General features: G+C 41.9%; 3 protein-coding genes across 3 annotated transcripts; 1 reads left to right on the top strand and 2 right to left on the bottom strand.

Annotated features, from left to right (window-relative positions):
* The first annotated feature begins 1,750 nt into the window (after positions 1–1,750).
* Positions 1,751–6,827, top strand: LOC135659253 (granule-bound starch synthase 1, chloroplastic/amyloplastic-like). Its single transcript, XM_065176286.1, has 14 exons — positions 1,751–1,910; positions 2,702–3,074; positions 3,201–3,281; positions 3,388–3,486; positions 3,595–3,684; positions 4,142–4,205; positions 4,284–4,384; positions 4,483–4,592; positions 4,685–4,928; positions 5,001–5,177; positions 5,260–5,451; positions 6,023–6,109; positions 6,184–6,312; positions 6,416–6,827. Exons 2-14 carry the CDS (start codon positions 2,715–2,717, stop codon positions 6,530–6,532), a joined length of 1,851 nt encoding a protein of 616 aa, XP_065032358.1. The 5' UTR covers positions 1,751–1,910; positions 2,702–2,714; the 3' UTR covers positions 6,533–6,827.
* Positions 6,828–8,893: 2,066 nt separating this feature from the next.
* On the bottom strand, positions 8,894–13,458 carry LOC135659237 (AT-hook motif nuclear-localized protein 1-like). Its single transcript, XM_065176285.1, has 5 exons — positions 12,690–13,458; positions 11,866–11,933; positions 10,801–10,932; positions 9,793–9,954; positions 8,894–9,487 (listed from the first exon to the last, which is right to left on the bottom strand). The coding sequence occupies exons 1-5, from the start codon at positions 13,129–13,131 to the stop codon at positions 9,203–9,205; spliced, it is 1,089 nt and encodes a 362-aa protein (XP_065032357.1). The 5' UTR covers positions 13,132–13,458; the 3' UTR covers positions 8,894–9,202.
* A 3,578-nt stretch (positions 13,459–17,036) lies between these two features.
* Positions 17,037–19,317, bottom strand: LOC135672564 (ACT domain-containing protein ACR8-like). Its single transcript, XM_065181059.1, has 6 exons — positions 19,041–19,317; positions 18,923–18,968; positions 18,654–18,839; positions 18,015–18,572; positions 17,824–17,928; positions 17,037–17,743 (listed from the first exon to the last, which is right to left on the bottom strand). The coding sequence occupies exons 1-6, from the start codon at positions 19,100–19,102 to the stop codon at positions 17,375–17,377; spliced, it is 1,326 nt and encodes a 441-aa protein (XP_065037131.1). The 5' UTR covers positions 19,103–19,317; the 3' UTR covers positions 17,037–17,374.
* Positions 19,318–19,982: the final 665 nt, after the last annotated feature.

The following is a 19,982-nucleotide window of genomic DNA, read 5'->3' as shown; positions in this document are numbered from 1 at the left end:
CATGATGCAATCTCACAAGCCTTCCCTTCCGGGCGGATGACAAATGTACTATATCTTGCCTGACCAAAGGAAGCAAGGAAGCTAGATTGAAGATGTCATCTCAATAGTCCTAAGGCGTCACCCTTGGGGGCACACGTTAGCAAATCCTCTGCCCTCCTCCACATAGGGTAAGGGGGGTGTTGATGGAGATCTAAATACCTCCTTCACGTATGGGAAGGGAGGCTTTGACATAGACCTGTCTACTCTACTAAGCACATAGGTATAAAGGTCAAGCCTCGAGCTGAGCCGAGACAAGTAGGCAAAAAAGATTATTTTCTTTCTTATTTATACTATTGATATTGTTGTCTTCCTCTTTTTCCGTTTTCCTAACTTAAGCATCGGATGGATCGAACCGAGACACTCCGACACATGTCTATTGTGAAGCATCATCGATGTAATCCGAAGGCATAACCAGGAAACTACCCAAGAGATCGTCCAACTCTCTAAATAATCTTCAACGCTCAATGACTAACGAATTGCCTTTCTCTATAGATTTTTTCGCCCTTCTCGCAACACCTGTTCTCCAGGTCACCCAAGATGAGTAATCAAAATGGATCCGTACTTTTGACAATAAATCAATTGAACCGACTCACCAATTGATGGTTTCGTGTTAGTGTTTCCTCATCTTTCAAACCCCTCATTTCTCATCTTCGTGACTTCATAATGCTAAATTTGCCTTTTGCTTATTTCCACCTTTAAATATCTGTTCATTCTTTAATGGGAATTATTTTGAGAGTTGAGTGAGATTCTCCTTTTGCATACTGTAGATCGATGTTGACAACACAACACTTCTCTCTCTCTCTCTCTCTCTCTCGGAGGAGCAAATAGAAAGAGAAGTCAAAACGCACAAATAGATCCAAAGTATTCCTTCCAACCACGAGTTCACCGAGTCACGGGATCTCACTTGTGGTGTTCTGCTCACCATTTCCCCTGCTGCTATTCTCAGGTAGGCATTGAACGAACGATGGTTCTCACGAGCCACATTCAAATCATTCATGCCTCTAGTTTTCCTTGGCCGTCCATCAATTTCGGTCCCACCCGAAACCGATGTCAACCAATCATGATAGTTTGTGGTCGAGCATATTTTACATGCTAACCTCTGATCACTTCTCATTCCTTCCATGTTTCTAATTACTAATTGGTGGTTCTCTTGCAGCCTCGTGCATGTCACGTGATTTATATACAGTGCACCTTCAGTTTTTGTGGACGTCTACTCTATTGGTGGCCATCATTCGATGTAACTATTTTAGTACAAAAATGCCCCTCATCTTCTAATTTATCACGCAAGATTGTTAATGGGCACAAATATCTTTAATCGCATGTGGTTCGGGCCATAACGCTATAAATATGTCTCTACGTGCTTCCACACAACATTAATATCCACTTTACGATCCGATATCCAACCCGACATCCGACAATTGACAAGCTATGTATGAATCCAATAATGCCAGTTCTGCAGATCCTTTTATCGGGCTTGGATCCGGATCCGATATGAAGCCTACTTAACGAGCCCGAGGGTAATCCTGGTAATGTATACCGACGTGACCATTCCAAATAAAAATCTAGGCTAACGTGGCAGGGCATCTGCGTCTCTACTCTGCCCCGCTCGCATATTCCCACTTCGTGTTGCTGGTTCGCCTGGGACCCACAGTCACTTCCTAGGAGACTGTGGTTAAACTGCCACTAACACGTCGCCACGCGTCCTCCGCGCGTCCCCCGCTGCCCCCTCACGGGTTACAAGTACCGACGCCTCGCTGCCAACGCACCTCACGGAGCGCACGCCGGCCTTGGTCATCACTGCGCGTGGGGAGCGAACGAGAGAGAAGGAAGTCTCCGCTCCCTTCATCTTCCTCCTCCGACGAGAGAGAGTGGTAAGTTTGGTTAACGGGATCGATTGGGTTACTCAATTTCTCTCGTTCTCGTTCTGCTTAGGTGATCATGGAGGATTTTTGTATTGTTTCTGTAAAACGCATTTAGCTTCGCTTTTTTTTCTGCTTCCTGTTTAAGATTCTTCCATTAGTAACCATCGATTGTCTTGAAATAATCCTTTTTCTTGTTGGATCTATCGGAGACTGGGACAGGGAATAACCATCTGCGGCAGAGTAGCAACTGAACCAACTTATGGATTTGGGATATTTCTAATCTTATGATTATTGTACACAAGAATGCGTAGATTGCTATACAAAAATGCCGATTTTTCCAGAGCTTCGTGTCTGTTAAGTCTAATTCTGCTAATTATACTGCATAAATTAGTCACTATAATATATATAGTTTGAATTAATTGAAATAAAAAGTGGGTTTTGTGGTACTATAAAAAGCTTGTAAGTTCATTTCCATAGTGATAGTATTCATGTAAAATGAGAAATTTGAGGGTAAAGCACCTTTTTTTTACCCACTTGTATTGTCGAATGAAGGTGTAGATAGTGTTGATGGTAGTTGAGTTACTCCATGGATCTTCACACTAAATTCACAGAAATAATTTCCGCTTTGTCAAATACAATTTGAACTATCCTGGGGTAGTATTTGTATGAAGAACATTAATAATTAATCAAATAATGCAAATAAAGGTGGAGGCTTTTTAATATAATTTGGATAATTTGTGTTCTTTTCTTTTCCGTTCTTTCACCTTTTGGTCTTTACTAAGCATTTCAATTGATTGCAGTGTGCGTGTTCCAATGGCTGCTGTGATGGCGTCACGCTTCATCTCGAGGACCTCATGCTCCAGCTATGGTGGAGCTTTTGATTCTGAGGCAATGACTTTCCAGAGCAGAAGGGTTCCGTACTTGAGTACCCATGCCACTACCTATGAAGGTCTGAGAACTCGGAATGTTGTGGATTCACGTCAGATGCAGTTGAATGCCAAAGCAACTTCTAGGCAAGCTAGGAGGGGCACTCGTCATGCTAGCCATAGGCCCTGGGCTATTATTGTCTGTGGAAGTGGAATGAACTTGGTGTTTGTTGGTGCTGAGGTGGCTCCATGGAGCAAAACTGGGGGCCTTGGTGATGTTCTTGGAGGGTTGCCACCAGCCATGGCGGTACTCAGTTGCTATACCTCTATGCAGCATTATCACCTCATGCATTCATTAATCTGATAGCCTGATTAATAATTTGTTGGCGTGAATATATATTGACTAGATTCTTTTGTTCCGATCTTTGTGCAGGCAAATGGACACAGGGTTATGACTGTAGCACCACGATACGATCAATACAAAGATGGGTGGGATACTGGTGTCTTGGTTGAGGTATGCTAGCTTGACTACTGCTACAATTACAAGCTGCTGCACTAGTTAGGTAACGTATTTTCCTATCTTTGGGGTCATTGTGCTCTAATTCTGTTCCTATATGCAGCTAAAAGTTGGGGATAGAACTGAAACTGTTCGGTTCTTCCACTGCTACAAAAGGGGAGTTGATCGGGTCTTTGTTGACCATCCAATGTTTCTTGAGAAGGTTTTCTTTTATCTAACCTGGAATAATCTTCTTGTTTATGAATAATGTCAACTATTTTTATCAAACATTCAAGTGGCACAAAGCCTACTGACCATCTACATGCCAAAGGTTTGGGGCAAAACTGGAGGAAAGATATATGGTCCTGTGACCGGAACAGATTTTGAAGACAACCAGCTGAGGTTCAGCCTTTTGTGCCAGGTGAGTGAACGTTATAGATGCCAGTGACAGATTTTATTATGTCCTGGATCAGGAATATCTTTATTTCTGCCAACGAATCATAGGGATTAGCAATAGTTTACTCTGCTTCACTTATGAGTGCGACTTCAGCGGAATCACATGTGCCAAGTGACCCATGAGTAGCTTCACCTTTTAGCTTAAATTATTTTAAAGAAAAGTTTTCTTTCATGAACTTATCTGCTATGTTTACATCAATATATAAACCATAACTTAGGATGATGAGTAATCTGCAACAGTAACTAATTATGTTTAGACCTATTCGATGATAGTAGTATTTTATTTGGGGACCTGAATCTGCCAAGGGGCTTATGCATTTCATGTTCAACATTATCTGCCGCATGGAAGTTCTACTGAAAGCTTGTGAAGTTAAAATTTCTACCTATGATGGTTTTTACCAAACTGTATATAACTTTTACAGGCAGCTCTGGAAGCTCCAAGAGTTCTACATTTCAACAACAGTAAATACCATTCTGGACCATATGGTATGCACAATCTTTGTGAATAAACCCATTCTATTGATTAAATCTACCAATGATTTTTTTGTTATTTCTTTCTTCCAGGGGAAGATGTTGTGTTTATTGCCAATGATTGGCACACTGCCCTTCTACCATGCTACCTAAAGACTATGTACCAATCACATGGCATTTACAAGAATGCTAAGGTATGTCTCCACTAAAATTGGTCATTTTCTTTCGTTATTAGGAATTATTTATAATGTAGGTGATTGATTGATGGAGCAATGGTTTTAATTGGTTTCAGGTTGCATTTTGCATTCATAATATCGCTTACCAGGGCCGATTTGCCTACTCAGATTTTGCACGACTTAATCTTCCTGATAAATTTAAGTCTTCTTTTGATTTCATTGATGGGTATGCTCTTCATTTTTTTGATGTCATAACTTATTATTGATAATAAAATTTCTATTTGCATGCAAAATTCACAAGATACATTTTATTTGCAGATATGACAAACCTGTGAAAGGAAGGAAAATTAATTGGATGAAGGCTGGAATAATAGAATCAGATAGGGTCCTGACTGTAAGCCCATATTATGCCCAAGAGCTTGTCTCAGGTGTAGAGAAGGGTGTTGAGTTGGACAATATCCTGCGCATGACAGGCATCACTGGGATAGTAAATGGGATGGACACCAATGAGTGGAATCCATCAACAGACAAATATATATCTGCAAATTACGATGCAACAACAGTGAGCATTTTCAATGGAGTTGTTTTTGCCTTAATTTTAATTTTTACATCAAACTCACCAAGGAAGTTACAGGTAATGGATGCAAAACCTCTCAATAAGGAAGCTTTGCAAGCCGAGGTTGGGCTGCCTGTTGACCCAAATATCCCTGTTATAGCCTTCATTGGAAGACTAGAAGAGCAGAAAGGATCAGACATTCTAGCTTCAGCAATTCCAGAATTCATTGATGAGGATGTTCAAGTAGTAGTGCTTGTAAGTAATGAGCTCCATGATCAGTAGCCTTTCATATCTCACTACATATCAGCACAGGAATACTAATTAACCACATGTGCAGGGTACTGGTAAGAAGAAGCTGGAGCGTCAGCTTGCATTACTTGAAACAATGTTTCCAGACAAAGTCAGAGCACATCTGAAGTTCAATGTTCCTTTGGCTCATGGAATCATGGCTGGAGCAGATATCCTCGCTGTTACAAGTAGATTTGAACCATGTGGTCTTATTCAGCTCCAGGCCATGCAATATGGAATTGTACGTTACCTCTTCTTCGTTAGTATTATCGCATTCATCGACTTCATTGTTATGCCTGCCGTAAATGTCTACATCTTTTAGCAACCAGTAGTTCAATGGACCCGGATTGACTTTATCTTTTTTGATCAATGAGCTTCTTGTTTTATCTGTGTTAGCATGATAGTTCTATCTGTTTCTTTCGAGTTAGAATGTTCTACTTTTCTCAGGCTTGTCGCTTGAATTTTTTTCAGGTTTTGGCATATACTTAGAGCAATATCTAAATGACATATTTAGGTGTTGACTAGGTAGAAATTTATAAAGGACCATGTCCCGACTCATTTTTATTATGGTTCATCGGTCATTTCCTTGTCCCGGTGTCTTGAATCATATGATGGCACGGAGTAGTCTTTATTTCAGTTCTAGAATGGCACCATATCATGACATTTTGCATCCTTTACCAGGCTTCAGTAACATGATGATTAGTATCCTGTTGAACAACTTGAACTTCCAGAAATTGTATTGACTAGAAAATAATGGTCTTGACTGCTTCTATATAAGTGAAAACCTTGATGGTTGTTAAAATTTGGTGCAGCCTCCCATGTGTTCCACAACTGGTGGACTAGTTGACACCGTAAAAGAAGGTTGCACTGGCTTCCACATGGGTCCCTTCAGTGTGGAGGTAAGGAAACTCTTCCCGAGTGAATCATCATGTTGATGCATTGACATGATTCTTACTCGATCCGCTTCTTCCAGTGTGCTGTTGCCAACAAAGCTGATGTACAAAAAGTTGTGAAAACCGTGAAGAGGGCCCTCAAGGTCTATGGAACACCTGCTTTTGCAGAGATGATCCAGAACTGCATGGCCCAAGATCTCTCCTGGAAGGTGAGCTACGAAAACATCCATTTCTCCTAAGATTTATATGCTGCACTCCATGTGTTTCTTCTCAACTTACGTGATTTGGGTGTCAATCGATCGCCTGTCACAGGGACCTGCCAAGAAGTGGGAGCAATTTCTCCTGAGTCTAGGGGCTGCAAATAGTGAACCTGGTATCGACGGCGAGGAAGTAGCTCCTCTTGCTGTGGAAAATGTGGCCGCTCCATGAGAAGTCGGATACAAATGTACATTGTATAGTGCTTCCATCTGTGTTATTGAGGGACTCTGAGGATTGTCCATAGGCAGAATAATCTTTTTCATGTGCCAGTAAATCTTGTATGTCTGGTCTGAAGCCGATCTTGTAGACTTAGTAGAGTATGTCTAGTTATTAACCGTGCTGTAATCGGAAAGCCATCTATGATGCTACCTTGCAATCGTGTGCAAGTGCTTCTTGTATCTATCTGATCTGAAGAAAATCTTGTAACCGCAGTATTATCTTGCTATTAAATGAGAGTTTAGCACAATGCTGACTGTGAGAATGATAGATGTAGATTATTAGACCATGGTTCGGTTTGAATCAGAATCTAATTGAATGAATCATTCTAAATTGAATCAGACAGTTCTGAACTGAATCGATCAGAAAAATAATAAAAAAAATTTAAATGATCAAACGCTTCTCCAAATAACAAATCTGAGGTTTCTAATCGGCATCGATTTGAATATTTTTTTTCAATCATTTTTCAACATGATATTTTAATCATCTAAACAAAGTTTGATTTGAATGGACCAAAATTGTTTTTTTAAGAAAAAGAAAATAATTAAACAGAAAAATTGAGTATCGAGTGAAGATGGATCTGACAACCATGGATGGATATATATATATATATATATATATATATATATATATGACATTCCAACTGATGACATGTATATTATACCCTTACAAATACATAGTCTTATTATCATACCGAGATTTCACTCTTATAATAATATTATCGTCATTACCTTACTGTAATGATAAACCATATACTATTACTCGTCATTATTTTTGTCGATGGCAGAATCACCGAAGCTTAACCTCTTCAAATGCTCGAACAAATTCTCCGTCTCCCACCATCTGCATCTGCGGATGAAGTTCCCGAGACTCCCTGGTGAGAATACCACGAGTCGGTTGCGCGTTAAAGGCCTTCCAAAGTGCCCAAGCACTCTTATTCTCACTCGCCGTCCAAATAACGGGAGCGTACCAGCATACCCTATTGTGAACTTACCACACGTCATCCGGATCACAAACAAGCCCAAAAAAAATTAAAATGGCGTCAAATCGTCCAGAAACCGGATTCTTATTCTCACCTACTGTGACCATAACGGAAGTGTCGGTAGACCATCCGGTGTCGTTACCACATCCTCACCGGAAAATGAAGAGGGACCCCCCAGAAAACAAAACATAACTACTCGAACGGACCAATTTCTAATCAATTTTTATTTTTTTCGAAAAATAATATTATTTTCAGAACTTCCTAACAGTGTTTTTTTGTTTTACATAATACATGAAATACTCAATACTTCACATATTCCTTTTCTTATAGCCAATTCCAATTACAAAGTTTTTACACTGTTTTTAGTAACACCAAGAAACATTACAACGTAATACAAATATATTACAATATATAGTATGCTTATACAGATTTTATAAAAACATTATAAACACAGTATTTTTACATTGTGTTACAGAGTTTTCAACAATAATAAAAAAATATCATAACATAATAATTTTGTATTATGCTATAATATTTTTTTGATATTGTTAGAAGTATAAAAATATTATTACTGAACCAATTTATTCTATGGACGGATCCATAGAATATATATATATATATATATATATATATATATATATATATATATATATATATATATATATATATATATATATATATATATATAGATGACCATATATAAAAAAAATGATGCCATTAGATAATTCTGAAAATGAAAGATATTTTCAAAAAAAATCAAAAAACATGGATTTCTTTTAAAAAATATTACTTTATAAAATCGCATAAAATATCCAGCAACATCTAATTCGATGATTGCAACGATAAGCAAGTTCATAGGTGAGCTACAAATCGATGCCTGAAAAAACATGACCCAATCAATATCGCTGAAGGTATGAAAATGAAGTAATTAGTGTTTACGAAGAAAAAAATTAATGAATGAGAATGCCTCTAAGATATCACAGGATATACGTTTTAGTACAAACCAATGTGTAGTAGAGGGTCAATGTATGAATTATGATAATTTGTTGATTGCAAATATAATGTCTAAACATGTTAGAGATAAATATTAAAAAGAACCAAGTACTTGTCGATATTATGTGAGATTCCTAATGGGGCTATTATCATAAAATTTGAACATTGCTTTCATTCCAGAAAATAACTTAAGGTTCATATGTCTTTGATAGAGAATTGATCTACCAATTATTTAAGAAATTACTTGATCTCAATAAAAAAATTGCTAATGATGATAATATCATTCACATATAGACCAGTAGATATATGCAAATATGTATGTAGAGATATCCACATGCTACTAAACCAAACTTCTACTTCTATAAAATTTGTTGGAAAGTATCAAGCCATGAATGAAACTGACTCCCATCAGATACAAAGCAGGTGTTACAATGCTGAACATCAACTAAATTGGATGGCAAAACCCTACGAAATCCATATAACAAACCATATAAGTCTACTCAAATGAATGATAACAATACATGTGTTCGGACCTCAAACTTCCAATCACAGGGATGGAGCTTTAACGACACGACCACTTGGGTTCGATCCGAAAACCTAGAAGGTGAAGCAAACATACTCACAAATGCGAGAGAGACTCTAGTGTAACTTCACCCACCGGGCAAACTTGTGTTTATGTCCATCGTGTTTGTGGCTCCCGGTGCCGGCTGTAGGGATGCAGACCAATTTTCTTCACTGAAAGGGGATGCAGTTAAAGGATTTGGATTCATGGTTGCCGAACTCTGCTGACCTTGGCCACTAGCCAAAGCTTCCTCCATAGTTGTGTTTGAACGTTGAATTGCAGATGTCGGTGTCGATGCTGATCCAGTTTCAAGTCTTGGCTTCTTTATTTTCTGCTCCATCTTGTAGCTCGGCAAGAAACTTCCTACCACAACCTAACAAAGAATGGCACGAAAACTAAGTGCTGATGTTTGAATAAATAAGTTTTCCATCCATAACTTTACATGAGAAATATAGAACAAATATGGGTGAAAACTAAGGGGGAGTAAATGTCGTTAAAAAGAGTTTTAACAAGCCAAGGCAGATACTTAGATGTACTTGATCGGTTTCATCGCAAAAGAAACTAGAGTCGAAGAAGTTCAATTAAAAGAGAAAATATTTTTCAGCCAAAAAGAATAACTCAGGTATCCAAATGAGAAGATTTTACATCATGAGAATGTGTAGGTTTGAGCACTATTACCTGCACTGGACTCGCAGCCACCAGTGAGCCAGCAACTCCACCTCCAACAACTCGACCGTCAGGACTTGCCAAAGAAACACTCAGGCCACCTGATCGGCTTCTCGTTCCTCCATTTTCGGTTGGCATAAATGATCCAGATAAAGAGAGCAGTTCAAAACGGCCCTGATACAAAGCGGGCAAGACTAAGCACAACATCTAATACACCCACACGACCCCAGAGATTTTGCACATCCCAATCTATAGCTGATAAGTATTTTACTCCCACTTTACTGCTAAAAGCATTAGTAATAAACTCCATCAAAGTTAACTTGCATTCGTGTTTTTTTTCCTTCAAATTTTGATTAAAAATTAAACTACTATGATGCAATTAATTAACATCGCCCAATATCAAATCAGTTCTCTACAAATATGTTCAGCATCCTAACCATTCAATATGGTTCACCTGATCTAAATGCCTGCAATCTAATCTCTTTGATATTCCATTTATGTTAAATTATAATCTGCGGAGCCATGCTATATTCAAGTCAATGCTTCAATTTAAGTCAAATTATAATATGTGGAGCCATGTTACTGCCAAAACTTAGTTCAAGTTAATGGAACAGAATGATATTCTAAACATGATTATGCCACAGATCATATCTCAAGATGGAGAAGGCCCAACGATGCATAACTCCAAATTATTGGAAAAGCAGAGAAAGATGGCCTTGCTCCTTCAAGCTTAATTGACACAAAGTCCCACATTTCCCCCAAAATTTAGGAAGAGTTAAGAATTGACAAACTGTTCATAAGTGCACTTCATCTCAATAGCACAAACAGCCCAATCAGCCAATAGATGTAAAGTCCTTTAACCTTCAATGTTTGCCACAATATTTTTGCATGAATATGTGCTTATTAATATTCAAAACTAATTTAGTTTCATATTTATTGATTTAAAAGTATTTTTTTTCTACTTAACAAGCAATTGTACTTGAATCCTACACTTCCTTCCACATGAAGAGATATACAGACCTCATAAGTTAATGTACCACCGCTTGAATCAGGCTGACGAAGCGTAACGTTTGAGATAACACCATTAGCAGATAAGATACAAATAGCTCGAGGCCCTTGTTGTGAAAATGATATGATCTTCATAGTAACATCCTGCAAATAATAACAAACATAAAAAGAAATGTGTTCAATGAAGATTTTTTTAAGATAAATTGAAGGACCAAAAAAGAAACATATGACAAGGGTAGGATATGCAACTTTGTCAATTTCAATTTAAAAAAACTCTTCACTTTAGTTTTTTTCTGGTTTATTTATGAAAGAATCAAAAAGCAGTAATGTCTTCAATTCATTTTTTGGGATAGAAAATTTGGGTAATCAGAACCCTGTTGCATACGAAACCGATGAACCAGCTACGGAATAGTCTCTCGAGAAGCAACATCGTTTCAATAAAAGTTCAGAAGCTTATGTAGCAATTTTCTGTTAGCTTACGTACAATTTGAGTCTTTCTTATTGTTCTATACATCCTAATGATTTGGTTCCTGCAGTAATAGATTTTCAATATGATGTAAATTAGAAAAACCAAGTGCTTCAGCGTATAATATATGCGTCAAGCATAATGACAACTCCATGAGAGGATCTTTTTGGCAATGTAATCATTTTATAACTTCCTAAAACAAACTAAGTTTCTGTAGACATCCAAGTTTTGGCGACCGATGAACACAATAAGCTCAAACTTTATAAGCTACCCGCAGATTTAAGCTCAAACTTCACAAGCCAGCCACTGCAGGAAAGAATTCTACAAAGTTGCAAAAGTGACCCAAGTATAAAATGCCGAACAACCAAGAAAGCAAATTGTCATAAAGTTTTCAAGTGGAGGTTGGACAAAATATAACCAAGGGAAGGCGATGATGACCAAAGTACCAAACGAGAACATTGTAACACAAAGACCTTTCCGCTTTGCAGCTACTTGGATCACACCAAAGAGCTAAATAACAGCTACATCAACCATGTTGAACATTTGCATTTATATTTGACAATAATAATTCATAAGAAGAAAAGTAATTTAAGGTTCAAGGAAGCAATTACCTCACCAGCAGGAACAGTGATAACATGAGGTGTGAAATTAGCACCAGCAGAGCATGCTACCATCTCTCCTGTATCAATAGGATTCCAACAATTAGATATACTACAGTGAACGATAAATGTGGCCTAACCATAGTTGAGTCCAAACAAAGACTTTGCTATACTGGGATCTCCCCGGAAGCAAATCGACCGATGACGACGATGTAGCCCACAACCTCCATTGCAATTTGTCCAGTTGTTATGAGATTCCAACTAATCGTGCCGCGGGTTTACCAAGTTTTACCACAAGCAATAATGGACAGTGAGGATCCGTTGCCAGCGCTAAAATTGACTCCAGCCAACCAAAGTAGGCAACTAATGTTCTTATCCGGTAAAATGTTCTCCACACAACTTCTTCAGTCGGAGAATAATCCAATCCAACCCCACACATTTCGCTTTCACCATCAGATCCGATACCCCTCTACCTTATCATATCTGCAGATAGGGATCATCGTCCACTGACCCCCTGACACAACTTACGGACTCGTTTCTTGAACTCCAAGTTGACAGCTACCACCAACACTGAGCTCTGATGAAAAGCAGCAAAGACACAGATAGAGACAGAGCCACAAAAAGATGATTTTTGGGGATTCGACAGCCTCATCATCACCAACAACAACAACAACAAAAAAGAAGAAAAAATCAGCTAAAAAATGTAATCCACTAGATCTCGAATGCAAATCTCATCGATGATTGAGCAAAACAGTCTCCTTGATTTCAGATTCGTTAGAAGCTGTTAAAAGAGCGAGAAGGAAACGGGCGAGGAGAAGAGATGATGAGGAGGTTACCTAAAGGGTCCTCCAACTCGAATCCGTACGGGGGTGACTTGCTGACCGAACCCAGTGGCCGCCCTCTACCCCGCTTCATCGCAGCCCCCACCGCGGCCACCGACGTGTACTCGAGGCCGGTCGGCGCAGAGGCCGAGATCGGCATCGGGTTCAGCGGCCGCAGCAGGCTCCCGTCCGGCCCGTACTTCCTCGGCCTCCCCCTCTTCTTCTTCACCGTCCCCTCCACCCCCACCCCAGCCGGCCCCACCACCAATCCGGCAAGCGGAGCCACCGGCGCCGCCATTCCGCCAGCCTCGCCAGCAGGCTTTTCCTCCCCCACCACACCTACCGCCAGCGCAGCCGGCGGAGGCTGGAAACTCCTACTCCCCTCCGCCGTCGTCGCCGCCACCGCCACCGCCACCGCCAGCCCCGGAGACGGCACCCGTCCTTCCGTCCCCTCCATGCATAGGCAAGCACCCCGCACCGCCGGATCAGAGGCCGGAAGGAGATTCTTCGCCCGCCGGACACCCGATCGCCAGGGTTTCCTCAAGCTCTCGCCATTACAATTCACCTCCAACAGCTCTGCCGCAACAAATTCCAAAAACAAAAAAACAAAAACAAAAAACAAAAAAAAAAATCTCGAAACGTTTTCTCCTAGCAATTCTTCCCGGCCTTATTTCTTCTCGTCCAGGAGACTGCTGCCGACTCCGCCGCGGCCGTCCTCACCAGAGAGAAGACGAACACAGAACAGTGCAAGAAATGGGAAAGAGAAAGGCCGGAATTAATATTAATATTATTACACCATTATTATAAATGTAGTGCAAGAAAAATAATGATGACGATGGTGATAAAATATGGAAAGAATAATTAAGTAGATAAAAATGGTATCGTATTTAAAGGAAAGATAAGGGTATAATTGGAATAGGAAATTGCTTTTTTTATATTTATGGGGTTTAATTTATTGTATTAAAGCTGCGAGGCGACCGTCGGAGACTCCGCTGTCACTCACCAGCGACCTGCTTCTTTTGTCGTTATCCGATTTTAATATCATCGTACCGAAATGCCATTGTCGTTCAGAAGATTCACATCGGTGCCACTGATCCGAGCGTTTTCCTTCAGGAGAAGATTTATGGATATAAACGTTAAATGGACTTTGATATTTGTGTTCGCGTTGATATCATTTATTCGGTCAAAAGAAGTTGATCTTAAATCGCCGTCGATGGAAGAAAGGTTTTGGGCGAGCCAAAGCGAGGTTGGGAAAGCTGGGGGTGGTCTTCGACGAGCTGGTCGGTGGTCAAAAGGAGGAGAGCAGGCCATGACTAAACAATGTTTTCACAGAGAGAGAGAGAGAGATCTCCGTCTCATACAACACCGCAAGCGAGGTTTCTTCTTCTGCTCTTCCTTTTGACTGTAACTTACTGTAGAGATTGATGGAGGATTGAGATGGACAGACAGACAGACAGATTCATTTGATGGGGAGAGTGAGAGAGAGAGCTTCGACTTCTCATAAGTAGCAGACGACAAGCGTTGTACGACAGTGATTCGTGAGTCAGTTTTGACTATAGCACAAGGAATTGACAGCTCGGTTGACCATATTTAGTTAGATCGAGTCAAAAACTGAAGCATCCATGATAAATCTTGTACGACATCAATGGTATGTTGTCTTCCACTTGGATCATCAGCTACTTGGGAGAACATGTCTGTGACTGTAATCTGTCTCTGAGCATGGCAACGATATTATCCTCGAATGCCACGATTAGCACTGGAATCTTTATGTTCTCGGTCAGTAGCAACCATGGACTGAGGACAACCTTCACGACAAAAAGGCTGCATCTGCATGCATGTTAGAGCATTAGGCTTCATGCTGGCTGATGGAGAATGAATCCAAGAAGCTGCCCGGGAAGATTCCTACTCCGTGGAGGGAGATAGATGGATGATCTGGCTTTTGTTCTTCCACCTTCGAAAAGACACCTTTAAGGAACACTTCTTCTTGAGTATCCAAAGCATGCTTTAAGGAAACACTTGCATGGCAACATCTCTCCCTCCTCATGGGAGGTGGAATCAGATTCAAAGGCACATTTCCGGTACTTTCTAAGTAGTTGCATGCATGCGAGGACACTTTGTTCTATTCCCCAACATATATGACATGATCTATCACTAATCTACTGCTACTTGATGTGTGCCTACCAACCCGCACAGGAAACATAAACTAGTGGTTGAAGAGATAGATGGTGAGCTCCTCGAGGGGAACGCATGTGCCTCGAGCATGATTACCACACGGTGCTCTAAACCCGGCTTGGAGTGAAAGCTCGGCCGAGCTCAAACGAGCCGCATCGTTTAGCGCGGAGCAGCAGCGAAAAGATGGTGGGTGGGCATCAAAAGGCGAGAGAGAGAGAAAGAGGGCGAGTGCGGACGAAGAACAACACAGCGGCCGGCGGGGCTCGCGGCACGTCAGTCCATGCAATGGAGACGCCGGCGCTGCTCATGCGTGCAAGTAGATGCAATTAGCTTGTCTTCATGTGCTGCTACGTTTGTGTTGGGCAGAGCAAAGAAGCAACGTGGAGAGGAGTAAGACGACAGTGATGAGGAGAGGTCAACGGGTTTGGGTGCGGCAGCAGCCATTTTGTTCGCCGACCAATGCTGTAAGATGAACAGCGGCGGCCACTTCTGGGAGTGGGGCAGAAGGAGGAGGTAATGACAAGCAGATCAAATGAGCATTTTGGGATGTAATGTCCTACCAAGATCAAATCAACCAATCAGATGGTAGATGCTGTTGCCACAAGAGCTGAGGATTCCTTTTTGTCCTGGATCAAAGAAAAGGGTAAGGTTGATGTCTTCCTGGGGGGTCTCCAGTGGCACAATTAATGGAGGCATCAAATGCCAACGAGTATCACATTGGAAGTACATAGATTCTGCTGCAAACTCCAGCTGAAACCCTAGCAGATCAGACAAATGGTGAGAAATATCATAAAAAATGTTCCCAAAAGAAAAACCTTTTTCTTTTAAAGTGAAAAAAAAATGAAATAGTTGATAGCCAAAAGAAATGAAATAGTTGTATTATATCAACATGATATCTAAAGAAAAAAAAAATTTGTTGACACACTGATTGGCAATCTCTCAAATAAATTATAAATCTCAAGTTATTGAATCTTTGAAATCTCCTTAGTCTCCTTTTTTTATTTATTATCTAATTCATCGATCGAGTCTCGTCAAATATAAGTTTATAAGATTTTTTGACCATCAAATTTTTTTTGAATTTTCATTCCCTTGATTACGAGAAATAATAGGTCGATCATATCAATATTTGACCCTATGCCATCGTCAACTTTACATATATCGAGGATACCTTACGTTAAATTTTATTAATATAGTTAAATTATAAATATTCATCAAATCATATATTATCTACAAAATTTATCAACTTCATGATTGTTTGAATAAGATTAAATGATAAGTATTAGAAAATCATATTATAATCTTAATACTCGATGCATCTACTAAAAAGAAAAGGATTTAACTATGCCTTATGTGCCGATCGATCGATTATCTTCCTCTAATACATCTACACATAATAATAAAAATAATAATAATAAATAAATAAATAAATAAATAATATCTGTATCTATTCAAGACGAAAAGCATTTACAATACCCCCATGTATCATAATCGAGTAAGTACATCTATATATCTGTTATGATCAAAGCATATGATATGTTGATGTAAAACATTTAGAACTGATACATCCTCCTAAGACATAATACATGCAGAGAAATCAATGCACCCCACTCGAGCAAAATATCTCCCTACGTCTCATGCATTCGTCCAATAGATAAACATTCATAACACATCGAATGTATCATAAGAAGCAAAGCATTTGCTTCTCCTTATACATGATGATGCATCTGCCCAAGAGATAAGAAATCTAAAATATCTGATACACTCCAACTGGGTAAAGCATTTCCTTAGCTTGATGCATATGATCATAACAAAAATATCTAATTGGACAAAGCGCTTGAGGTTCAAAGACGACCATTGCACTCGAGTACAGATAAGGCCTTACTTCAAAACGTAATATTGAGGCAATTAAGATGACATTTATCGAATAAGAAATGATAATATGTCAAATAGATATACCATATCACAACGATCTAAAGGAAATATTCTTTAATCTTCTATAAGAATTCGTTCAAATCTCCAAATCCTAAAAGGTTTTATATTTTTTTAAATAAATATTGACTTAAATATCAGAGAACTTTTACCGTAAGATTCAACAATCGAACCCTTTTTACGAGTTAAACTTTATATCTTTATTAGAAAAAAAGAAATTATATTGATTCAACTTTATTAATCTGGAATTGACAATCCAAATCGATGCTAATAGAAAATTTAATTAATATCAAGAAAACTATAACAATCAGCTTTCCAAAGGAGGAAGAAAGCTAATCGAACTCTCGAATGCTGTCAAACATCAGCACTAACCATCAATGCACACAGCACGTAAAAGATGTGTGTGCAATAAACCATAAACCATAACAAACAGCAGCAGCAACAACAACAACAACAACAACGACACCATCACCATCTCTCTGCTCTCCTCTCTGTCACAATGCACGGCCCCGTTGCTGTGCTCTCCGTTGTCTCACTCCCCCACCTTCTGTCATGCAGTGGTGGCCCATCAGACACAGAAGCAGAGGAAGACGAGGAAGCTAAGAACATGACTTGATCAACCCCAGATTGTACAGATTTCTCTTCACTAAACTACCTAAGTAGAACAGTCCGATGCCCACGCCACTCTGTGCCTCGTCACCGTCAGCTGACTCCTTGGATTGGAACCTTGGGCGTTGCTCCTCCTTCACCATGAGGCGCTCCAGGCCAATCCGCCGCCGGACGGCTTCGATGGCCTTGGGGTCCGCCGTTTCCCCGCCGGCGTCACTCACGTAGAACACGTTCGACGCCATGCCGGCTTTCGTCGCCACCTCTGCTCTCGTCACCAGAAGCCCGTTCTCTCGGAACGTCCGGGTCACGTCGGAGAGGAGCCCCGGCCGGTCCTCCATGTAAAGCTCCAGTCTTGTGCCCTGTTCATCGTCGAGCACCGACTCTGAATCTTTAATCCTTTGGGAGGAAGTGGATTACTGCAGATTGTTGGGTTATTTACCTCGGATGTTCTCCTCTCGATGGCTGCTTTCAGGCTTTGGATCACTCGCTGCTTCTCTGCTTCCGAGCTGATGGGGGTTCCATCGTTGTGCCTTACGTAGAACTCCTGAAGAGATGAGAATGAGAGATTAGAGCTGAAAGAATCGCAAAGATGGAAGATTTCATCCCATTTAACGCGAGGAAAGATCGAACCTGATGAGCTAAATCTCCGTCGGTGTCGACGGTGCCGTGGAACACTACGTACTCCATTTCCGTCAGCGTGCACACGACGTCGAACAGAAGCTTCGGCCGGTCACGACACTGCACGCTGACGACGGAGTAGCGCCGCTCGACGCAGTTCTGGACGGAGACGGAGGATGACGGAGAGGTGTGCCCGTGGTAGCGGTCGGCGAGCATCAGTTGGTGGAGGCGGCGGTCGGGGTGGGTGACGGACGTGGTGGCGACCACGGCCTTGGCTCCTCGGACGTCGTGGTCGCTCTTGAGGACTTGGCGGAGGCGGGCCTCGATGCGGCGGATCCTGTGGGCGTCCTCGACGGTCGAGCCGGAGAGATCGTCCTTGACGAAGAGGAGGCACGCGATGCGGCCGTTGTGCGTCCACACCGTGGCCTCCACCACGCCGCATCGGAGGTCAGAGAGCACGGCGAAGACCTCGGAGAGCAGGCCTGGGCGGTCGGTCCCCATCAGTTCCATGGCCGTGAGCCCTTCGCGGACATGCGACGTGCCGATTTCCGGGTTCCCCGTCACCAAAGACTGCAAATATAAGCCGGAAAGATCCGAATTTTTCTTAGCCGCTCTCTTTCTCTCGAAGCGAGGAAGGGAGAAGCTTCGAACCTGCTCGAGGTAGGAGATGACGCTGTCGTCGGTGAGCTTGTGGCCAAACTGGTCGGTGACGTGGAAGACGTCCATGAACCAGCGGCCGTCGGAGGAGATGTAGGCCTTCTTGACGGAGAGGTTGAGGTTGGTGAGCACCTGGATGGCTTCCAGAAGAACGCCGTGCTTCCTCGACGCGCTATCCACCTGTCGTCGGTGGATCTCCATTAAAGACCATTAAAGAAGCAACTCTTGGATTGCACGAATGAGAACTTGAGACGACAGCTCACCTTGACGAGAGTCGCGGTGGCGCAGACGGCGTTGTCGATGACGACCCTACAGACAAGATGACCATCAGTCTCTCATCAACGAGATAACAAAGAAGCGTCTGAGATCGACACAAGGTACCTTGGGGTGTCCATCTTGATGACGAGCTTCTCGTACTCGTTCAAGCACGTCGTCCACTCCATGACTGCTTCCTTCGCCGCAGAGGAGAAGCCAACCTCCGCTTCTCCTTCTCACCCTTCTGTTCTCTCCCTATCCCTCTCTCGCGGCTTTATCCCAGCGAGAGGACGGGCACGACAAGGCACAAGAGACGAGGGAAAGCGTCCGAAGGATCCGCCGTTGTCCGAATCGAAGCGCCTCTTTTTGTCTCCACTCTCTCGCACTTCCCTCCCACGGTGCAACGGATCGCCCGCCGCCCCAGTGGCTTCGCCGCTTAAGAGCCCCCCGAGAACCCGAACCAAAGGGAAAACCGGGCCGGAGAGGTCACGTGGTGTGGACCAGACCGACAGCTAATCCTTAAACCTCCGACCGGGGTCGAACCAGCTCACGCCGGCCCCACCGCGGCTGACACGTGGACGTGTCCTCGCCCTTTTACCTTTGCTTCGCTTTGGGGCGAAGGCACAGAGCGGTCACGTGCCACCACGTGGGTTTGTCCCGGTTCAGCGTAAGCCGACACCAGCCGGTCCGACCGCCTCGCTCCGTGCCGCCCGTGGCATTACTGAAACGGCCACGCTTCTGCCGTTTGGTCGTCGTTACTGCCGTTTCCATGCGATTGGGTTGCTTGATGAGCTCTTAATTAGTGACTAATCGTTCAGATACGGCCAAACAAAACCCGGTCGACCCGTCAATTACTAATACTTTTGATGTGAAGGAAGAGCTATGGATATAGTAGTTTAGAGTCGCTAAATGGGGTCCATGACTCTCACCAATCACAAGCAAGGTAGATGAATCGGGTTTCCGTGGAATTAGAGAAGAGGCACGCGCAGCGTAGTTGGCGAGTGATGGAACTCCACGAAGTCGCTGCACTGCTGCACGACCGGATGCCGACATGTTAACAGCAAGATC

This window comes from Musa acuminata, chromosome BXJ1-4 (assembly GCF_036884655.1).
Source record: "Musa acuminata AAA Group cultivar baxijiao chromosome BXJ1-4, Cavendish_Baxijiao_AAA, whole genome shotgun sequence".
Classification (NCBI taxonomy): Eukaryota; Viridiplantae; Streptophyta; class Magnoliopsida; order Zingiberales; family Musaceae; genus Musa; species Musa acuminata.
The sequence above is the reverse complement of the archived record's forward strand: the minus strand, read 5'-3'. Positions and strand labels throughout refer to the sequence as shown.